The 20,266-nt window shown below is 25.2% G+C and overlaps 1 protein-coding gene and 1 long non-coding RNA gene across 2 annotated transcripts; one reads left to right on the top strand and one right to left on the bottom strand.

Annotated features, from left to right (window-relative positions):
* Nucleotides 1-48: 48 nt before the first annotated feature.
* Nucleotides 49-18,415, bottom strand: LOC114132950 (uncharacterized). Its single transcript, XM_027998561.2, has 3 exons — nt 18,054-18,415; nt 4,109-4,172; nt 49-2,860 (listed from the first exon to the last, which is right to left on the bottom strand). Exon 3 carries the CDS (start codon nt 2,810-2,812, stop codon nt 1,391-1,393), a length of 1,422 nt encoding a protein of 473 aa, XP_027854362.1. The 5' UTR covers nt 2,813-2,860; nt 4,109-4,172; nt 18,054-18,415; the 3' UTR covers nt 49-1,390.
* On the top strand, nt 6,687-9,129 carry LOC114132951 (uncharacterized). Its single transcript, XR_003593097.2, has 3 exons — nt 6,687-7,039; nt 7,115-7,215; nt 8,495-9,129. It is a non-coding gene; the product is annotated as an uncharacterized LOC114132951 (long non-coding RNA).
* Nucleotides 18,416-20,266: the final 1,851 nt, after the last annotated feature.

The following is a 20,266-nucleotide window of genomic DNA, read 5'->3' as shown; positions in this document are numbered from 1 at the left end:
AATTAATCGTTTCAGTGGATAATAACGATATAAGTCTTTAGACCAAAATCATAAAAGGTGCTTAAATCCAGTATATTAAAAACATTATTCAGTCTTACATTTTACTTTAGTGGCAGTCTTAAGACAAAGACCCATCAAATTTATTACAAAAACAAAATGGAACTGGTCATCTCCCATAAACTGTTTAGATTTAAATTTGAACACAGTGAATGTCACATATTTTATTAGAAGGCTAGGCATTAACAAATTAAAAGTTGAAATTAAGTTAAAACTTCAAGTTAGGTTTATTCAAAAATATTAAAATAAAGTTAATTTTCAGCCAAAGAATAACTTTTGAATGAGATTTTTAGAAAAGTAAGTTTTTTGATAGCTAGTTAAAACTTTGATAAATCATTTTAAATTTCCCCAGTAATTTGTTTGAGCGTAGAGAAAAATTATCTAATAAATATTATTATGTGTCTAAATTTTTTTATTTTGCAAATTAGAAAATTAGAATATTTTAACTTTAAACTAAGATGTAACTTTTTTTTCAGTTAACAAAAAAAAATTTTGAGTAACTTTTAACTTAACTTTATTATTTTAAAATAATTTAACGAGTTAAGAAAAATTGTGAATTTGCCTAGTCTTATATATATATATATATATATATATATATATATATAGGTATTATATATAGTATGACATCACAAATAATTAAAAGACTGAGTAAGATTGATATTGGTTGAGAACTATACAGATATATTTATACAAGTTAAAAAAGAACATTATCCTGGCTTGTATAGTTGTATCTAATTGTAGGGCACAACTTAAAATTTAGTTGTACACAATTATAATTTGCATAGCTAGGTAAGTTAACGATTTTTTTTAACTCGTTTAGTTAAGTTATTTTAAAATAATAAAGTTAAGTTAAAAGTTATACATATTTTTTTTTTGTTAATTTGTTAAGTTAAAGGTTAACTTTGAAAAAAGTAACTTAACTTAATTTAAAATTAAAATGTTTTAATTTGCATAATAAAAAATTCCAGACACATGGTAATGTTTATTAAATAGTTTTTCTTTACGCCCAAGAAAATGAATGAAAATTTAAAATGATACATCAAAGTATTAACTAGGTATCAATAAATGTACTTTTCTAAAAATCTCATTCAAAAATTTGCATTATTCGTTTGAATAAAATTAACTTGAAGTTAACACATTAATCTTAAAAAAAGTAACTTTACTGAGTTAAAAGTTAATTTAAAAAAAAGAAACGAGTTAATTAATTTAATTAAAAATAACTTAACAATTCAACTTAATTTTAACTTTTAATTTATTAATTCCCAGCCTTGATAATTTTTAACATACAATATAATTATTGTTAAAATGTTGATGATAGTTCTGTTAAAAATAATTATAGAGTAGGTAACAATGTGCTATGCATGAGTTCATACGACATTCTTTGTCGAATGAGGGGAATGTCTCCCTGATTGAAGTTTATCTGCTCTTCTAGAACATAATATCTTGCGTTAGTGCATAAAAATACACCACAATCAATTGAATTCTCCTGCCGCGGGGATTTCCCAATGTAAATATTCCATGTTAGGTCCTTTCGATTTCTTAAATGCAGCTTTTTTTCAAGATATTCTTCATTTAAAAAACATGCTAATACCTTCATTTTTTCTAAAGCAATATCAAAAAAACTCAAACTATCAATATAAATTATTTTGCGTTTGTTAATCTCCACTACAAGTAAGCACCAGTGATTGTTATCCAAGTGCGTGGGAACTATAATTTTATTGTAATCGAGTAAATTTTTTTTTTTTAAATATCTTATTATATATCCATCAAACCCATATTGAGTTACAACTTCAAAAAAGAATGTATTTAAGTCCAATATATTATTATTGTTACATTTTTTCATCAAAAGATTAATATATTGTTGTATTATGAGATCATTTAGCCAAGCATTTGGCAAAAATACTCTTAACAAATCTTGCACTTTACTGGTACCATAAACCATAGAAGTATCCAGATTATCATTTAGTGTTTTGTTGCTGATTAAGTTTTTCAACTCTACAAAAACCTTCTCATTATAGCCAGGAAACATAATCCTATTCTGAGGTGTTTGTATATAATTTATTTTACTTAAATATTCTTCACCAACAATGGATAGTGTAAGTTTCAACTGTTCATTGCTGGTATCCTCATCATCACTTTCGATTTTAATTGTACCATAGTCATTAGGCAGAGATTGATCATTGGTTGGACTTTCCATTTCATGTGATGTATTATACTCTAGATCATTATTTAAAACATTATTTTCACTATTTGTAATTGAATGTATTAAGTCATCAGTATCCGTTTCATTTCCAATGAAATCTGATATATTATCAGAGTTACTACTCTCCTCATGAATACTTAACGACCTTTTATAATTTTTATAAATTTCATTGTTTCCATGAGAAGTAGATGCTTCATATTTTCTATCATTAACTAATTCCTTTGAGACACTATTTTCATTATTTTTTATTTTATTTAATGATGAAGTAAAGGTATTACCAGTATTATTATCACAAAGATCAGAAGTTTTTGTCTCAGAGTATTTGAAATATCCAAAACTATTTATATAATAATCTTCATTTGAGTTTGTGTCCATTTGTTCTTCAACATTTATATTTTCAATATATACTTCATTGACATAAGCTTCTTCATCAAATTCTTCCTGAAGGAAGTTTTCAAGATTATCATTATCAACTGTCATTTCTTCTATAACGTCAATTAATGCAAGTGAGTTGGCTTGATTTAAATTATTCGGTGGATGTTCATTATCCATAATGCCTTCGTTTTTATTCCTTTTCAATGAATTTATGGCCAGAGAAATCTAAAACAAAAACAAAAAGTTGAATATTATAATACTATAACATAGAAAGTATAATAAACATAAATTTTTAAGGTAGTTATTTTATAATAAGTTATGAACCTATAACAGTCACACAGATAATATATCAAGTAAGAAATTACTTAAAATATATAAGTACATGGGAAAAATAATATATTCGTGTTTATCAAAAAATAGAATAACTGGTATAATTATTATTCCTAATCATTGAAATAATGTAAAAGAAAAGGCTAATTATGTTGAGCAATTTAAAGATTTATGAATATTGACTATTGTAATAGGCAATGTCTGATATATTATATATTAAAAAAAATATTTGTTGTTTACATCATATAAATGAATAATCAAACCACATATAAATTATGTAAATAATTGAATAAATGTAATATTTAGTTATTATTGAAATCTAAACAAATTATTATAAATTATAAATTTAAAATAATACTTCAATAAAAAAATTACTTAGTCGTGCCGGTGAGAACCAACAAAAAAAATTGAATAAAACTAGGAACATTTTATCATATCAAAATAAAAAAAGAAGTTTAACAATATATTTTTGAAAAAAAAAATATAAAATTATAAAACAAATGTATAATTATAGGTTTATAATTTTAAGGTGATAAAATAGTATATATTCATGATTAAGTTATTTTGAATATTATAATATACTAGCTAAATGAAAATATTTTTGAAAAAAAAATAAATTACTGTAGGACAAATAGGTATGTAAACATGACATTTAAAAGAATTCAAAAAATAAGTATTTAACATACAAATTGATTATATATGATACGAATCAATTTTTTAAGGACTGTAAATAAGGACAAAGTAAAATTGATGAAGTATAAATTATGTAATAATTTTTGAAATATTTAAGTCTTTATTAATTTGAAAAAAAAAATAGACTAATAAAATTAATTGCATTTAAAAACGGAATATGAAAATTAAATTTTTTAGTCTAAAAAATTAATTATAACCATATAATAGTCCACTTTTAAGATTAAATTAAATAATAATAAAATATATAACTGGAAAAAATTAGGGTTATAAATATTTTAGAACATTTCTTATTTATATGTAATGCACTTTTACATTGGCTATTGGTCCAACTAAGGTAAATTAAACAAAATAAGGCACCTACTAGTAATTACTTTTGCTTAAAGTTTTGCTAAGTAACTTAATTACAAATAAATCAAAATATTTTAAATTATGAATTTATAAATCACTTACAATTAAACTTGAAAAAACTTAAGTTTTATAGATAATTGAGGTGTTGATCGCCAGTTTGATATACCTATAAAATAAAAATGTATAGTTAGTAATTTTAAACAAAAATTATTTATTTATAGCATTAATGTTTAATTATTCCTGAAATAAGCCTAATATATATGTACTTGTTAAAAATATTCTTTTGAACCTCAACAGTAAAACAGTCAACATTTTATGTCTTTTAAATTTTATAGTTTGACCAATTGACATTTATAAATTAATATTTTTAAGAATAAAAAATGTAACTAAATAAAAACTTTACTGGTATCTAATGTTTGAAACGACTACCTAGATTTCATGGTTCATCATTAGGTTGTAAAAATATTATAAAATATTGTATAATGTATATATAAACACAAATGCGCAGAGAAAAATTAACAAAAAAAAAAACCACTATAATAGCAAAATGTTTCTCAATTTTAATGTACATATTATATTTAATATAATTTTTTTTGTCACGCCTTCACCAAAAGTTTCATTTTTGACCGCGGTTGAAGCGTTGGAAAGTGACCTTTTTCCGTCCAACGACGGAAAAGTGAAAAACGCTAATAGTGCCGGATGGAAAAATGGAAATCCCAGAAGTGCTGGTCGCGTATCCTTGTGTAGATCACTGCATATTACCTTTTCTGTGAACGTAGGGGCGTTCACCACCCTTGCAACAATGCACTATATACTTTTGCGCCATTGCGCTTATTTTAAAATGTCCAATGTCTTTAACACATCGTTTCTCAAACTGTGGGTCGTGAGTCAATTTTTTTTTTGAGGGGGGAGGGGAGCGCTAGAATTTTTTTTAACTATACACATTTTAAGAATTTTATGTTTTTTTTTTTAATTGTATAGACTATATACTATACAACTATAGAAGTATAGCTGGTTGCAATAGATTTTTAGAAGAAAATTTGGGTAAAAGTCTTAAAAAGTATGAGAACCACTGCTCTAACATTTACCTACTTACCTACCATACAAAAATATTCATTTAACAATTCTAATTTTATGTTTTGCTTAAGAATTGGAGTAAAATTACTTACTATTAATCTTTAAGGTGAGAATATTATCTGTGTTATTATAAATTTTAATACGGTATTTTAATTTTTAATCAAGTTATGAGTAGGTATGTAAAATATCAATTTTTTAAAATGCTCATAAACCATTAAAAAATTTAATTTTGTAGCAATAGATGAGAGAATAGAGATAATAATGTTCTTATTTTTAGGTTTGATGGATAGCTCATTTCACTCGAATATTTAAACATAAGAACACAGAATTGAAATTGCTGAACGTATAATCTGATATGGTATGTGTTAGTAAGACAACATATTGCGGATACGAGGTAATAGTATTATTAGTATTAATAAGTATAAATAGAATTACAATCACTCTAAATTAAATAGATACTAACATTATAATTATTTCAAGTAAATTGTGAAAACAGCAATCAACATAATATTAAAGCATAGTACAATACGTCATGGTCTACGAAAATATAAAATAATAAATGTTTTATGTTCACAGTTCTCAAAAATGTTTATTTATTTATTTATTTTGATTCTTAATTAGCATTATAGCAATGTGGATATGTTAGTTTTTTTTGTTAAGCGTAGTTTTCAAATTATTAATCAATTTTATTTCCTAATTTGTAATAACAGACAATCATTCAGTGATGAAATTTGGTGATCGGTGCATTTATGTATATAAATTAGGTAATATTTAGCATTAGAGCATTTTATATCAACTAATCTTAAACCATAGAAAAGTATAAAAGTATGCATACTCATTATAACTATAACACATTAAGTAAATAAATCACAATTGTGATTGTCTTAAAACAATTTTAAAATCGTGAAAAATAATTTACGAATTTGAAACCTGAAAATATACTATCAACACATCGGAAAAATACTACCTATCAGTTCAATAGGTAATGAAAAATATTTTTTAATCAATGTTTAATAATTTTTCATCAAAACATATTTGGCATTTTTCCCATTTTGAGAAAATGTTAATTCAGCTTCTAGTAATCGAGAAAAAAGTCAACTTCAATACTTGCAAATTTGTATCATATTATTGATGCATACCAATACCATACTGACGAGTTTTTAAATAACAATCGTACAAATTATATAATCACAGAACAATACGGAAACGACATTCAATCAGCTGATCTGTCTACTGTATCCCTACGGTATGAAGTATTGGATTCTAAAAATTAAAACCGTATCCGTAATTCGACTAGATGTTAGTAATGTGTATCCCTATTTGTTACGTATGCCATTTCTTTCTGGAGACCGTGTTCAAGGCCAAAATTATCCGATTTAGCCAAAATCACACAGTGTCTATAGCCTGGTATAGAGAGCCTAATATATAATAATATGTATAATATATATTATTATATAGGCTCTCTAGCCTGGTATAATTAAGCGTTTAAACATTTGTATTCTAATTATTTTTCCTCCATGGGATGTATTCTTATCAGATCTGGTAAAATAAAATGGAATACACCATAATATTATAAGAGTGACACACTGACACTCATCAACTTACAGACAAGCTACACGCTCTCACCCCGAGTACCCCCCCACCATCGCCGCGACAACAAAGGATTAAATTTAAGCGTTTACGTGTTTTTAAAATCGTTAAAAGTTAGCCTTACGCCCAAAACTAGTTAATGATGCCAATTGGTTACGGAAAAACTACTAATAATTAATAAACTTACTGACGGACGAGTTTAAAATCAAGACATTAAACAGGTAAGACAAAAGTGTACATTTAATTTCTTCATACCTATGTTATTTCAGAAAACCACGTTTTATCGGATGCATTTGTTGAAAAAAAGGACACATTGAAGGGTGATTTCGATTTATGGGATTGGGTTTGCGATTTCAACTCAAACTAGTAGGTATAAATTTTAACACGAAAAATGATTTGTGAAAAATTCAAATTAAATTAACCTACTGTTATTTGTATAAGCACTTACTATTCCAAGGTTTGACTAGGAAAAAGGCAATGGAGAAGGCATGAAATAAAATGGATGTAAATATTTTATTTGAGACAAAATATTTGAATAAAAGGTAATCAATATGTTAGTAACTTATATATATTTTATATTAATATATAAAATAAATTAATGTTGAATTAATTATGGTTTGGAAATTAAAAAAAAAAATGCTCAAAATCATACAATTACAATTTATCTAATCTTATAAATTTAACAACTGTTATGAAAGTTTTAAACTCATTATATAAAAAAGTTTGTAATAATATAATGTAATATAAACATTATGATACATTATATTATATTAGGTATAGCAATAATCATCAGTTCAAATATATGTGTAATAATAACATTTAAAATAATTGAGCTCAAAACAGCCTAAATCACTATATTTAGCTAAGTAAGAACCTATCAATTATAATGTCACAAAATAATGATAATAATGAAAAATTATGAAATACCTAATATTTTTTTTTTTTCATTTTTAAACTATGAAAATATTTTAAACAAGCTACATAATAGCTTATAGCATGATGTATTTCAGTAATAATTAACAGTTTATATTATAGTGATAAAATAATTTAAAAATAAGGTTAAAATTGCAATCGTTTGAAGTTTCATACTTTCCAATTTGTCTAGAACCCACTTTAAATTTTACAAAATGTTATATTTGACCTTATTGTGAGAAAACTAAAATTAATTTAATAGTTGTAAGCTCTAATAATTGGGGGAGAGGGGAATAAGAATTTTTATATTTTTTGTAAACTCAAAATAAATACATAACTAATAATTATAAAATCAATAATAAATCAAAACTAATGAAACTTGAATTTATTCAAAAATCTTTTTATCTATATAATATATAATATGAAGACATTTTTTTTTGTGTGATAACTTTGAAACGGTTAAATGAATTTCGAAGCGGTTTTCACTGTTGGATAGGCAATTAATCAAAGGAGGTTTATGTGATAATTTATTTGTAAAACTTGATTAATGCAATTTCTATGATACAGTCAAATTTGTGCCTTAGAGAAGTAAATTTGTTAATATTTAAATAGCAATACAATTTAGTAGAAAGTGTCTCGAGTTCAATCCATGGATCAGTTGCCCATATTTTGCTATTTTTTTACATCCTACTTATGGCCCCATATAACCATATTAAAACTAAAAAATAATATGAGAATGGTATGTACTGGTGAAGATAATTAATATTTTTTCAAAGATTTACTTTTAATAGGCAACAGCAAATTTCAAGATACAAATGTTTAAATAAATATTAAAAGTGTCTGTACTTCAATACCCACTAGGTATATCAACGTATATCCAGATATTTAAAATCACTACTATGGTTTCAGGGAAAGGCTATTTTGTCATCAACAAACAAACAAGACGATAAATTAAATGATTTGATCCTTTCTAAGTTTGATGCATAATCGCAAATTTAATATTCAGTTGACATGGTTTTAGAAAAAGAGGATGCAGTCCATTTTCCGTCAGAATGTCTTAACTCTTTAACGCCTTCTAGAGTTTCATCTTAAAAATTGATTTTGAAAATAGGAGCACTTATTAATTTTATAAGAAATTTGAGTCCACCCAGATTATGTAATGACACATTTAAATCAGCATTGTTTTTGATATCTTAATCTTAAGTACAATGATAATTTTTTCAAAAATATATTGGTTTTTTTAGTTCTATTTCATAGATTTGTTTTGTTAAACATAAGTGTTATATTATGAACTAAGTTTTTGAAAATGTTTTAAATTTTATTTACATTAATCAAATTATGACAATACAAAATATTATGTCATTATTAAACATTGAATTAATATAATTTTAAAAATAATTACTATAATCAATAACATGATATCAAATCCAAATAACAGTTATTTCTGGATATAATTATTTAAAAAATAGTACACTGCACTAAGTTAATTTTAATGCAATTTATTAATTTAAGATATTATAACATACACTGTTGCATTTGTAATAAATTATTTTTCTTTGTTATTATTAGAAACATTATTTCACATTATTAACTAAATAACAGTAACCAAAAGTATTTATTATTTTATCATAGCTATTGAAATAGTCAAGTAATATACTTAATCTGTATGTATCCATAGATAGCTTATATTAGGAACATACTTTATTGTATATAATATTAAATATATTTATTTAAAACATTATAAAACTGCAGTAAAATGAATAAATTCAACAGACAATTCCATTAAACATAAAAATAAAAAAATAATTACCAAAGAAATTGCAAGGTAAGACAATCCAAAAATTATACTTGGTTTTTATTAAGTCGTTTTACTTTGATTATGCAATATAATTTAGGTAGAGTTTTTCTGCATACATTTTATATTAGTAATATTTATTTTACTTGAATAAAAATAGCAAAAAAAAAAAAACAAATATTATTGTTAGTACCCTTATATTTGATAATGTACATTCATAGATAATATTGTTGCCCATCAACTTGTATAAACAAGATGTGGTCAAAATCTTTTTGACTATTAGAATGATCAGATCTTTCGGGAGACAAGGACAGAAGGTACGTATCGTAGAATATAATAATAATTTAATGACAAAATGCATAAAGATGTGACGTATGCACAGACTTGCACCAATTCTGGACCTAAACGATTTTACTGTATTATTTTATATTATGCATTGATTCATATTTCCAACAAAAATATGTCTGTTGAATGCATTAGCACTAGTTACACATAGCAGTGACTTTAAATGCAACTACCAGAGATAACGTACAATTTACTGTTTAGTCACTTCTACTGCTAAATATACACTTCCAAATGCAAGCAGATGAAAATGTTAACTAGTAGCAACGTTGATAGTTAGATATGGTACCATGGTAGGAATGAGGGATTCGTTCCGGTACTCATCAGTTATCACAATCGTTGGGTAAGCATTTTAATAGCATATATTATAAGCTGGCCATGTACCAAGAATGGAATATAAGTGTGGGTGAAAAATGGCAATTATGCATTGAGTGTTAAAAAGATGCTACCCCCGAATCTATTGTCTTTTAAACACATAACATAAAAAATTCAATGTTCTAAAGAATCCATTTAATATTTTATGTTAAATTTGGCAGTAACTAAACCTACCTATTACCAAATTTTAAAATAATATCTGATAAACCTCAAGTTTTTGATTTTAAAATGAGTTATAAATCTAAAATTTTAATAACCCACTTTAAAATTAAAATTTCAGTATAACTAATCTATTTCTTCAAGTAAAACTTAAAATACAAAAGGTCGTTATTAATATGATTGTTGCTATTTTTTATTTTTAAATATTAAAATATTTTTACTATGAACCTATAATGTGTTTTAAGTAATCGGGTAATTGTCTTGAATTTGTTTTACAAGAGCCTATAATTTATCTTAATACATAGTTATAAAATATTCTTTATTTAAACTTAAAAATAAACTTTTCATGTTTATAGTTAGGATAGTTAGTTTAGTATTTTTGGTCCACAATCTTGTTATTACTGATCATGAGCACCATTTTTCGTCCAAAATATTCAAATCCATAGAGTAAGAACTCTATGTTCAAATCATAGATACTATACCACAGAATTCTGTGAATATACTAGTAATATTTGAACAAAAAATGGCTGCTATCACTCAGTTGGCTACTCTCTTATTATATAGGCTCTCTAAGTCTAGGTATTAAAAAGATGCTACACACAAATCTGAAATGTTATAATTCAAACACATAACCTAGCAAATTAAATGTTCTAAAGACACCATTAATTATTTATGCTAAATTTTATAGTAAATATACCTATTACCAAATTTTAAAATAATATCTGATAAACCTTGGGTTTTTAATTTTAAAACTCATTATGGTCCTAAAATTTAAATAACCCTTTTCAAAATTAAGATTTAAGTATAACTTATCAATTTCCGCAAGTAGAACTTAAAACACAATAGATCTTTATGAATATTTTTATTTTAAACCTATATGATTAAGTAATTGGGTAATTGTAGTGACTTAGTTGCACAAGGATCTAGGTTATTTTAATACATAGTTAGGTACAAAAAAAATCTTTATTTAAACTTAAATAATAAACTTTATACATAAGTAGTTAGTTTAGTATTTTGGGTCTATGATCTTGATAGTTAATAATATGCTGTATTATAATTGTAAAAAAATTATACTTAATTAAATTATAATGCAAATTAATCTTACGTTACCAAGTAATAAAACAATTACACTTAATTCAATAACTAGTCTTAGTATGGATTTAAAAGGATTTTTCAACTCGGGTTGAGTTATGAAAATTACATGGTATTGTGGTTTAGCTTACACTAAATTATTATTATTAGACATTATAATATAGTCGTTTCTTTACTAAAAAGACTAAATAGTGAATGTAGGTTAGATTAGGTTTTTTGGTGTGTTCCAGAACACATTAAATGTTAAGAAAAATATTATTTTTATTGTTGTCTTAACAATTTAATATAAAAATCATAAACTAATTTATGACTGCAAAATCAAATATTAATATTAGTAAATTAAATTTAAATTTAAATATAGCCAACAATAACTTAATTTAGTTATTTTTTCTTTTTAAATAGGTATATAAATTCAATTTTTGTTTTTAATAATTAGATCATACCACTATTTCTTTCATGTTGGACACCAAGACTACTATATATATTTATACAAGATTATATACACACATTATCGGATAAGTTTGTTGTTTTGTAAACAACTATAATTTTTTATTAACAAATTGAAACAATAATTATTAAAAGATAAAAATTATTGTACTCAAATTATTCTATAAATACTTTAGATATAAAATGTAAGTATTATGTATTTAACTACGAATCCATACATTTTAGACTTAACTTTAGTTTATCATTACTAATTATCTCATATCTCATACATTATATAAAGTGCTGAAGAAAAAGCAAGAAATTGTTATTTTTTCTTAAGAATAACTCAATATCTATCGCAATGCTATCTTTTGAACCTCCTAATAATATACAATTCATATGACAGATTTACTATTATATAATTATCTATACCACTTATAAAAAAAAAAGTTATTATAAGTGTAAGCTATAAAGATTAGAGATAAGAAGACCTAACTTCTATAGCCGCCTGTTTATAAAGTGGCTTAACTAAAGTCGCATGGTTATTCTGCCACCAGAAGAGAGTCGTTTGATAAGGGGCCTACATTTTACCACATATTATACGTTCTTTACTAAAAAATGTTCGTTCTTATTGATTTTTTTGAATTTGAATGAAATATAAAATGTGATTTATGATTCATTATTTATTACCTGGTTATTTTCAAGTACACCTAAGTATACAATTTAAGTTCAAAAGATGTTTACTATGAAAAAAGTTTAAAATTCAAAATATTCTTTTAAGACTACGACTGGGTACGATTCTAATGAATAATAATAAGTGAAACATGATACATATATTGATTACTGATTTGGTCTCCTTATCTCTAGTATTCATGGTATAAACCTATAGAAAAACTGAAGTAAAGCTAAATAATTTAGAGTCAAACTTTTCAGTTAAAATATATTGTAAAAATAAAAACATATGTACAGAATAATATACTATAGATATAGTATAATAAATGATTACAATTTAATTATTTGGTTATATCAAAATGTTGATGGAAGAATTTCTTTTGACCAACAGCCCCTTCTGCAATAGAAATTAGCTAAAAAAAAATTGACTACATAATTATTATTAAATAAATAATTTTTAACCGTAGAAAATAATGCTACTACTCTTAGACACTACATACCACAAAAATCATTAGCTTCCAAAATAATTCTTCCATTCAACTCAATCATTTAGTAGCATTTCAATAATCCTTCTTAACACATTGAGCCATCTATTTCTTAGGTAACCTTTCCACTCTTGTAAGCAATATGTGTTTAGGTATTTTTTTGGTATTTTTTTTTCTTATTTATTCTTACAACATATCATAACCATCAGAACCTGCTATTTAAGTACTTCATTATATTTTCTGTATTTCAAAAATTTGTTATTTCACATTTTTCTTTATGACTTTCCTTGCTACCTTTTTCTTGAATATCTTATACATAGCCTGTTGAAATCTTAAAGTTTTAGGACCATAGCACATTACTGGTTTTTGGCAGCATATTTGATTTAAACTAAGTAATTTTAAAGTTTTGTTTTGTCTTCAATTGTTTGATTGGTATGCTTACAGTTCTCCATGCTTCCCTTATTTTAACTTTTACTTGAATTTCTTGTATCTATCTTTATTCATGTCTATCATGGTTTGATTCATGGAATCCATCCTTGATTATTTTCATTAAGGCGCAATAAGTGCTTTATCATTTGGTTCCTTCAAACATTAACATTATGCAAAGATAGTTTCCTGTTGTTCTATTTAATTCTTCTACAATTAATACTTGGTTGTCATGTGACATTTGACAAGTTGTGCAATTTATAATAAACTAAACATACAAGGTTTGTTATTGTGTACAATTTAATCAACATCCTTCGGCAATACCAAATTTAAAAAGTATAAGTTTCTTTGATCTTTTTTTCTTCTTTATAAGTTGTTCCAAGTTTTTTAGCCATTTAGAGTCACGTATATATTTTAAGGAACTTTTCCTTAGTTGGGCCATACTATGCTGGTCAGTAAGTGAATTTTATTTTAAAAAGCTTTCACTTTACTTGTGCAATCTTATTAACTATGTACTCTTACCTAAGAACAATTCCAGTAAGATAACATACTAATTTAATAAAAATATAGTACTTGTTTCATGGATTGTCTATCTATTTTTATGTCAAGATTAATAGAGTTCATCTTGCCATACATCACAAATTTTGTTTTTATTTTTTTCTTAAACTACATACTGTCTCATAATATTTTGTTAATGTTAACTAAAATGTTTTGTGAATCTTGAATGTTAAACTTATGTTTACTAATTCAAATTAATACTCTACAACTGCATTATGAAAATAGCAAATAATTTTAAATGATGAGTAAATGCTTAACTAGTGATCATCAACAAGTAAGCGTGTACTAAAATAATTAAGATCAAATTTTTTATATATACTTCAAGATTAATAAGTAAAACAAAAAAAATAAAATATTGTGAATTATTTAAACTTATTTTTCATTGTTCCTACTGTTTAATATAATTTGTAAATATTTTTGATGTGATAACGACGGCTGCATACATGAAAAATTGTCACGTTCTGCGCGTTTGACTATGTTCATATACATCAAAATTATTCTCCATTCGTGAGCGGCCATGAATGTGGTTTCCATAACAACCACAATGTGATAATTATCATATAAAATTATCTTTCAGAAACTAACTTTCCAGACAACCCGATATTTTAATTTAAAAATAAAAAAATAACACTTAAAAAAAATAAAAATAAAAAGTTTTAAAAATTAATCTGGGCTCTACTATAAATCAGTAACTATATAAATTGAATTTATTTTTGTAGCTCTTTAAAACTTAATAATAATAGTTATATTTTATTAAAAATTATAGTTTATTTAATTTAATAAATATATAATAAGTAGAATATAATTTGTGTTATAAAGTCAGAATTTATAATTTAGAAGTTTTAGCACATAAAATAATATTAATATACTATACTATCAACTGTGAATGAGCTAGACCTATTTGAGTATTTTAAAAGCAAGATATGAAAATGTTTCATTATACTTTTTTTTCTTTCATATGGCGATTTCTTTATACTTGAAGATACCATTTCCACATGTATTATCATATAAAATATACAGCATAAAAAATTTGTGTTCAGAATTCCAATTTTGTGTACTATGATTTTATGTTTAAAGTGAAATGATCAAAAGATCAAATTTATAAGTAAATACATTTTCTGCTTTTTAAAAATATTTACTATGTTAGTACATGAATTGTGTATTTATGAATGTGATAAATCAAAATTAATAACAACCCCATTCATAAATTGATTCAATGCCATTTTGAAAAATATCCTCACTATTAAATATGCATTTAAGTAAATTCAAGTAGGTACACAGTAAGTTAGTATCATTTAATGAAAATATGCATAATTTAATGACTCGAACAAGTTTAAGTTCATTAGAAATTCAAGTAGAATCTGAATTAAATGAAAATAAATGTATAAAACGTAAAATAACTTAATAAAAATAAAAATAAATTAATAACTATTTAAAATACCATAAAATTAATAATTTTATATTATACATTTATAATATATTAAGTTAGCATATAAAGTTTATGAGTACATTATTTAATAATTTTGTTTTAATCAATATTTACTGGATATCAAAATGAAATTATACTACAACAAAACATTGTTCACATCAAAAGAAAATATACAATATCAGCGGACCATATGATTTTGGATTTTTTTTTTTAGAGAAGTTTGAACAAAAAATGAATTGTGATTTGGTTATTATCTTATGATACAATATGTAAATAAATATTAAATAAATAAATGAAAACTACAGTTACCAGACATTTACCTTGAGTTGATAGTGAATGCACACAGCATTGTGACTATGTTGATATTTATCATCAAGTAAATTAATTTAACTAATGAAAAAAATGAATCTAAGATTAGTTGAATGAAACAATCGTGAAATAACAATACCTTTTATAAAATATGCAAAAGCATTAATAAATAATTATTGAAAAACGGTTTTTTTTAAACAAAACAAAACACTACTTATCTATTATTGATCTAAATAAACTACTTCAAGGAAGTTTGTTCTAAGTAAGTATAAATTAGTTTAAAGTTTAATGAAAACTTAAGTACCTGAATCATATGATAGTATATAATAGAAAACAAGTATCCACAAATTGCGATCGCTTATACTTAAAGACAGATGTTATTAATTTAAAATGGTTCTATGATAGAGGGTTCCAGTGGCGTAAATTGGCATCAATTTCTAGTGGTGCATAGAAGTATTTTAATTTTTAACCCACCATTAATTTCGTTTGAAAATCCCCACCCAATAAATATAATATTTTTATGTTAAATTAATAATACCTAATAAGTATTGAATTATTTTATTATGATACCTATAAAATTTTTTTTTATTTTTAACCTAATCGACGTTCTATTTTAAAACATATTGCATCAAATTAATCAATTGCTAATAGAAAAGTTATTTTATCGCCGGTGAATTGTTTAAAAAATTGTATCGTTGAAATAAGATTTAAGGTATAGATACAAAATGACACTTGTACGAAAATTAAATTTTATACATAATTGTAATTTTTAAAACAAATGTATTCTTTTGAAAATAGAAATTATAGGTAGATAATTAAGTTTTTATGATTTTCTGGTGATGCAATAATATAAACTTGCACTATCACATTTCAAATATGGTAGTGCAATTGCTACATTTGCACCACCCAATTTACGCCACTGGAGAGTTCTGATGGTAGTAGAAACTTTAATTATATAATTATTATATGAGTGCATTGTCACTTAATCTCAGCTTAACAACACATAATGTCAGTATAATAGACTGAGCTATACTGTACATTCAAGATCTTTGGGGTTTCAATGCTATCATACCAAATTTTTTTTTTACTATACAACATTGAAACTAAATAAAAAAAATACAAAAATAAGTTTAGGTTGGAAAATAGCCATGGACATAAAATTAAAATTAAATCTATTTAACCAAGAACATGATTATTAGATGTTGTTAAGTCTAAAGATACTAATTTTCTTACTAATCAAGTTTTATTACTTATCAATAATTTTCATTTGTGAATTTATAATCATTTTAGCCTCACAATGTAAACATATTAGTTGCACATAGTAAATACCAAGATAAATACAAACTATAACCCTTTGAACTCAAAATATGAAACGTACATAGTATTACCTAATTCATACACCAAAAAACATCTCACAGTAAAAAGTTGCTACTTTGATTCTACCAGCTACATTTACTAATTTTTCAAATCATTTCAATGATATGAAAAATAATAAATATTATTATAGTATTTTTAGTAGTAATGAAAACATTGAATTAAGAATATACATGGCACTGTTGGATTGTATCAATAATTGTTTTGGTCCTAGGCACATTCCATTGTTAACAGTTCAGTGCTACACAACTTCAATTATGGTCATAAATATTAATGGATTAAACACAGTAAAATCATAATATAACTAATTTAGAGGGCATAATATTATTTCAAATAATAATAATATTCAAATTTCAATTATTTTTACTATGATAAAGATATTCCTATTCATGCACATTATCTCCTAAACATAATAGTTACGACGCAACATGTTTGTTGATAAACGGAGTTAGCGATCTTAACAATAATAATTGTTAGATGGATAACCATATTACAAGTGCAATTAATGGCTCTGTTTGGTCATAACCAATCTGATAAAATATATATATATATATATGTTTGAAACATTAAACATGACTTATGTCAGTAGACCTTCATAAGCAGATAATTGGTCACATTTGTGGGGTGCTTAATATGTTTGTCTTATCTATGTAAACACATATTTTTAGACACTTCAACCGACTGGTGTGGCTTGATTACGTTTTGAGGGCAAGAACGGTAGAATAATATCAAGACACAATATTGTAGAGATTGATTTAAAAGGTGGTGAGAAGGGAGGAGGAAGGACGGGTATGCACTCATACTAAATATCACTGGACTTTATACTATTCAAATACAAGTATACAACAAAACGTAGGTTACAGTCGTCGGTATGCCTTTTTTAAGACGTCTGGCTAATGATAATTGAACACGCACAGCAGATCAGAAATCATAATTATAAAAGCAACACGACGCAAACGGTCACTGAGCCAAAACGTCTTTTGCATACCTACTGTTGTATAATAGCAGCATAAAGAAAACACTCACCGGTAATGGTTGTCAAGTGTTCTAGGCAAATGTTGAGTGGATGAATTGAGAAGTCACAAGCGGTAAACGCCTGATACGTCGTCGACGAAAGGTTTTCGCTATCCCGCGAACGATATCGAGCGGGTTGCCGGTTTTTCGCTCGTTCGTTGTTGGGTGAAAAATGTCGTGAAACGTATTCTTCGGAACGCTAGATGATTTAGATAGTTGACGGGCAAGAGAAAGAAAAACCGTAAAAGGTAAAAAAAAAAAAATTGAAGATTGTTTTAAAAACCTGAGAATAGCGCCGTGATGCAGGACGGTAAAAAAACCATAGAAAACGGTGTCACGGTGAATGTGCAGGCAGATTGTAGTAGCAATGATAGTAGAGAATGTATTAGTGCGTCGGCGCGACGCTGCGTCAGCTCAGTATAGGTCTATGGTTACCACCCACCTGTGACGATAAGTCGTCGATGCCTTGTCCTAAACGTCACTTGTACACTGCCGCCAATAGATTTAGTAATAATGTACACAATGTAAACGGTGCAACACGCTGAAAGTACATTTACATACCTAATTACATTTAATAATTACAGGCGAATGGCAAATGCCATTATTTCGCATCCAAACACGGATAGGCTTTAATTGTTTATTAAGTACTCATTTACGCGGGTTACGGTACGTGCCGTGTAGTGTATGGAATTGCGTATTTACGTCGTAAATTTTACGACATAATGTTTGGAGGTGTGATGAGCGGTTGAAAAGCGATAGCGTATGAGCCTTATCTCATCCAAAATCGCACGATCGTACCTCCACCACAATATTAAATTCGCCATCGTTAAACACATTCAAATATAATTTCATTTGATCTACGGTCTATTCCAATTTTTTGTATTTAATATATATAAATAATATAAATCATGTGAAATTTTTCATTCAATTTTTTTACAATTCGTATTTATAGTAATTAATTGATCCATAAGCAACAACTGTAGGAAATTTCAAACCAACATCCAATTATGTTTAAATCAAAAAAAAATTACATTCTTAAAACGTCAAAAAAAATTTATACGATAAATTTATAAAAACATTACAGACAAAATATAACTAATACATTAAATATTTACATTTATTAGTAAACATACAATTTTTTTTACCAAAATCACGTTTAAACTTTAAATTTAAATTATTAAAATAGTTAAGTGGATGTAAACAAATAAAATAATCTTAGATTGTTCAAAATATCAGATTTAAATGTATTAAATAATAAAAATAAAAATGCTATTAAAAGAAAATTTTCATTTATTAATCCAAAATATATAAATTTAAATAGATTTTTATTTAATATGCTGTGCATTTTTTCTTTAACAGCCATTCCAATACAATTTTTTGAATAGCAAAAATAAAAATTGTGATAAGCTACAACTGCTGCCTCCAAAATTGGATGACTAGGTTATAAATGTTGTGAATGTCAAAATAATATGTTTAACTAAAATTGCAGCTGCAAAAAAAGAGGTTTTTTCTTATTCTAGAAGCCACAACGACAATTTGTTGCAATAAGTAATATTCTTTGATTATTAATAGCTAGTATAGTAAAATACTGTAATAAATAAATAACTATTTATTAATATTTTCAAACTATGTTTTGGTATACCTACATTGGTAATCGTGTTGCAACTACCGGGAGTGCTAGGAGTGCAAGAAACTCCCAGGTCCCGGGCCCCCAATTAATTCATAATAATAAGCCTGTGGGCTGTAGCCGAACTATTTGGAATTTTTTTTTTTAAATATTACAACTTATTATTCCTGTGTCTCATCACAATGAATAATTTTAGACTATAGGAGCATTATTATTCAATAATACTAATAATAACAATTCTATATAAAGAGTATTTAGAAATTATATTATTTATATAATTTTTATAAATTATTAGATTAAATGGAAAAGAATTACTTTAAAAAAGCAGGAACTAATTCAAAGCAAAACAAATTGTTTTATTTTAATATCTAATATTTTCCAATATTTTTTATTTTTATTTTATATTAAAAGGATCTTAATAATAAAATCTAATTAAATACTACCGACCTTTCCTTCACAATTCTGCATATTATTAGATAATTTTTAAAATTGTTTCATACTGCAAGAAGTAATATTAGTTTATATTGAATATAATATATTTATTGTAATTTATTTGTATAAATTATTAACTAGATACCTATGTATTAGGTATATATTA

Source organism: Aphis gossypii, chromosome X (assembly GCF_020184175.1).
Source record: "Aphis gossypii isolate Hap1 chromosome X, ASM2018417v2, whole genome shotgun sequence".
Taxonomy (NCBI): Eukaryota; Metazoa; Arthropoda; class Insecta; order Hemiptera; family Aphididae; genus Aphis; species Aphis gossypii.
The sequence above is the reverse complement of the archived record's forward strand: the minus strand, read 5'-3'. Positions and strand labels throughout refer to the sequence as shown.

Excerpts from the sequence above, each read along its gene's own strand:
- LOC114132950 (XM_027998561.2), bottom strand. The coding sequence starts at position 2,812 with ATGGATAATGAACATCCACCGAATAATTTAAATCAAGCCAACTCACTT.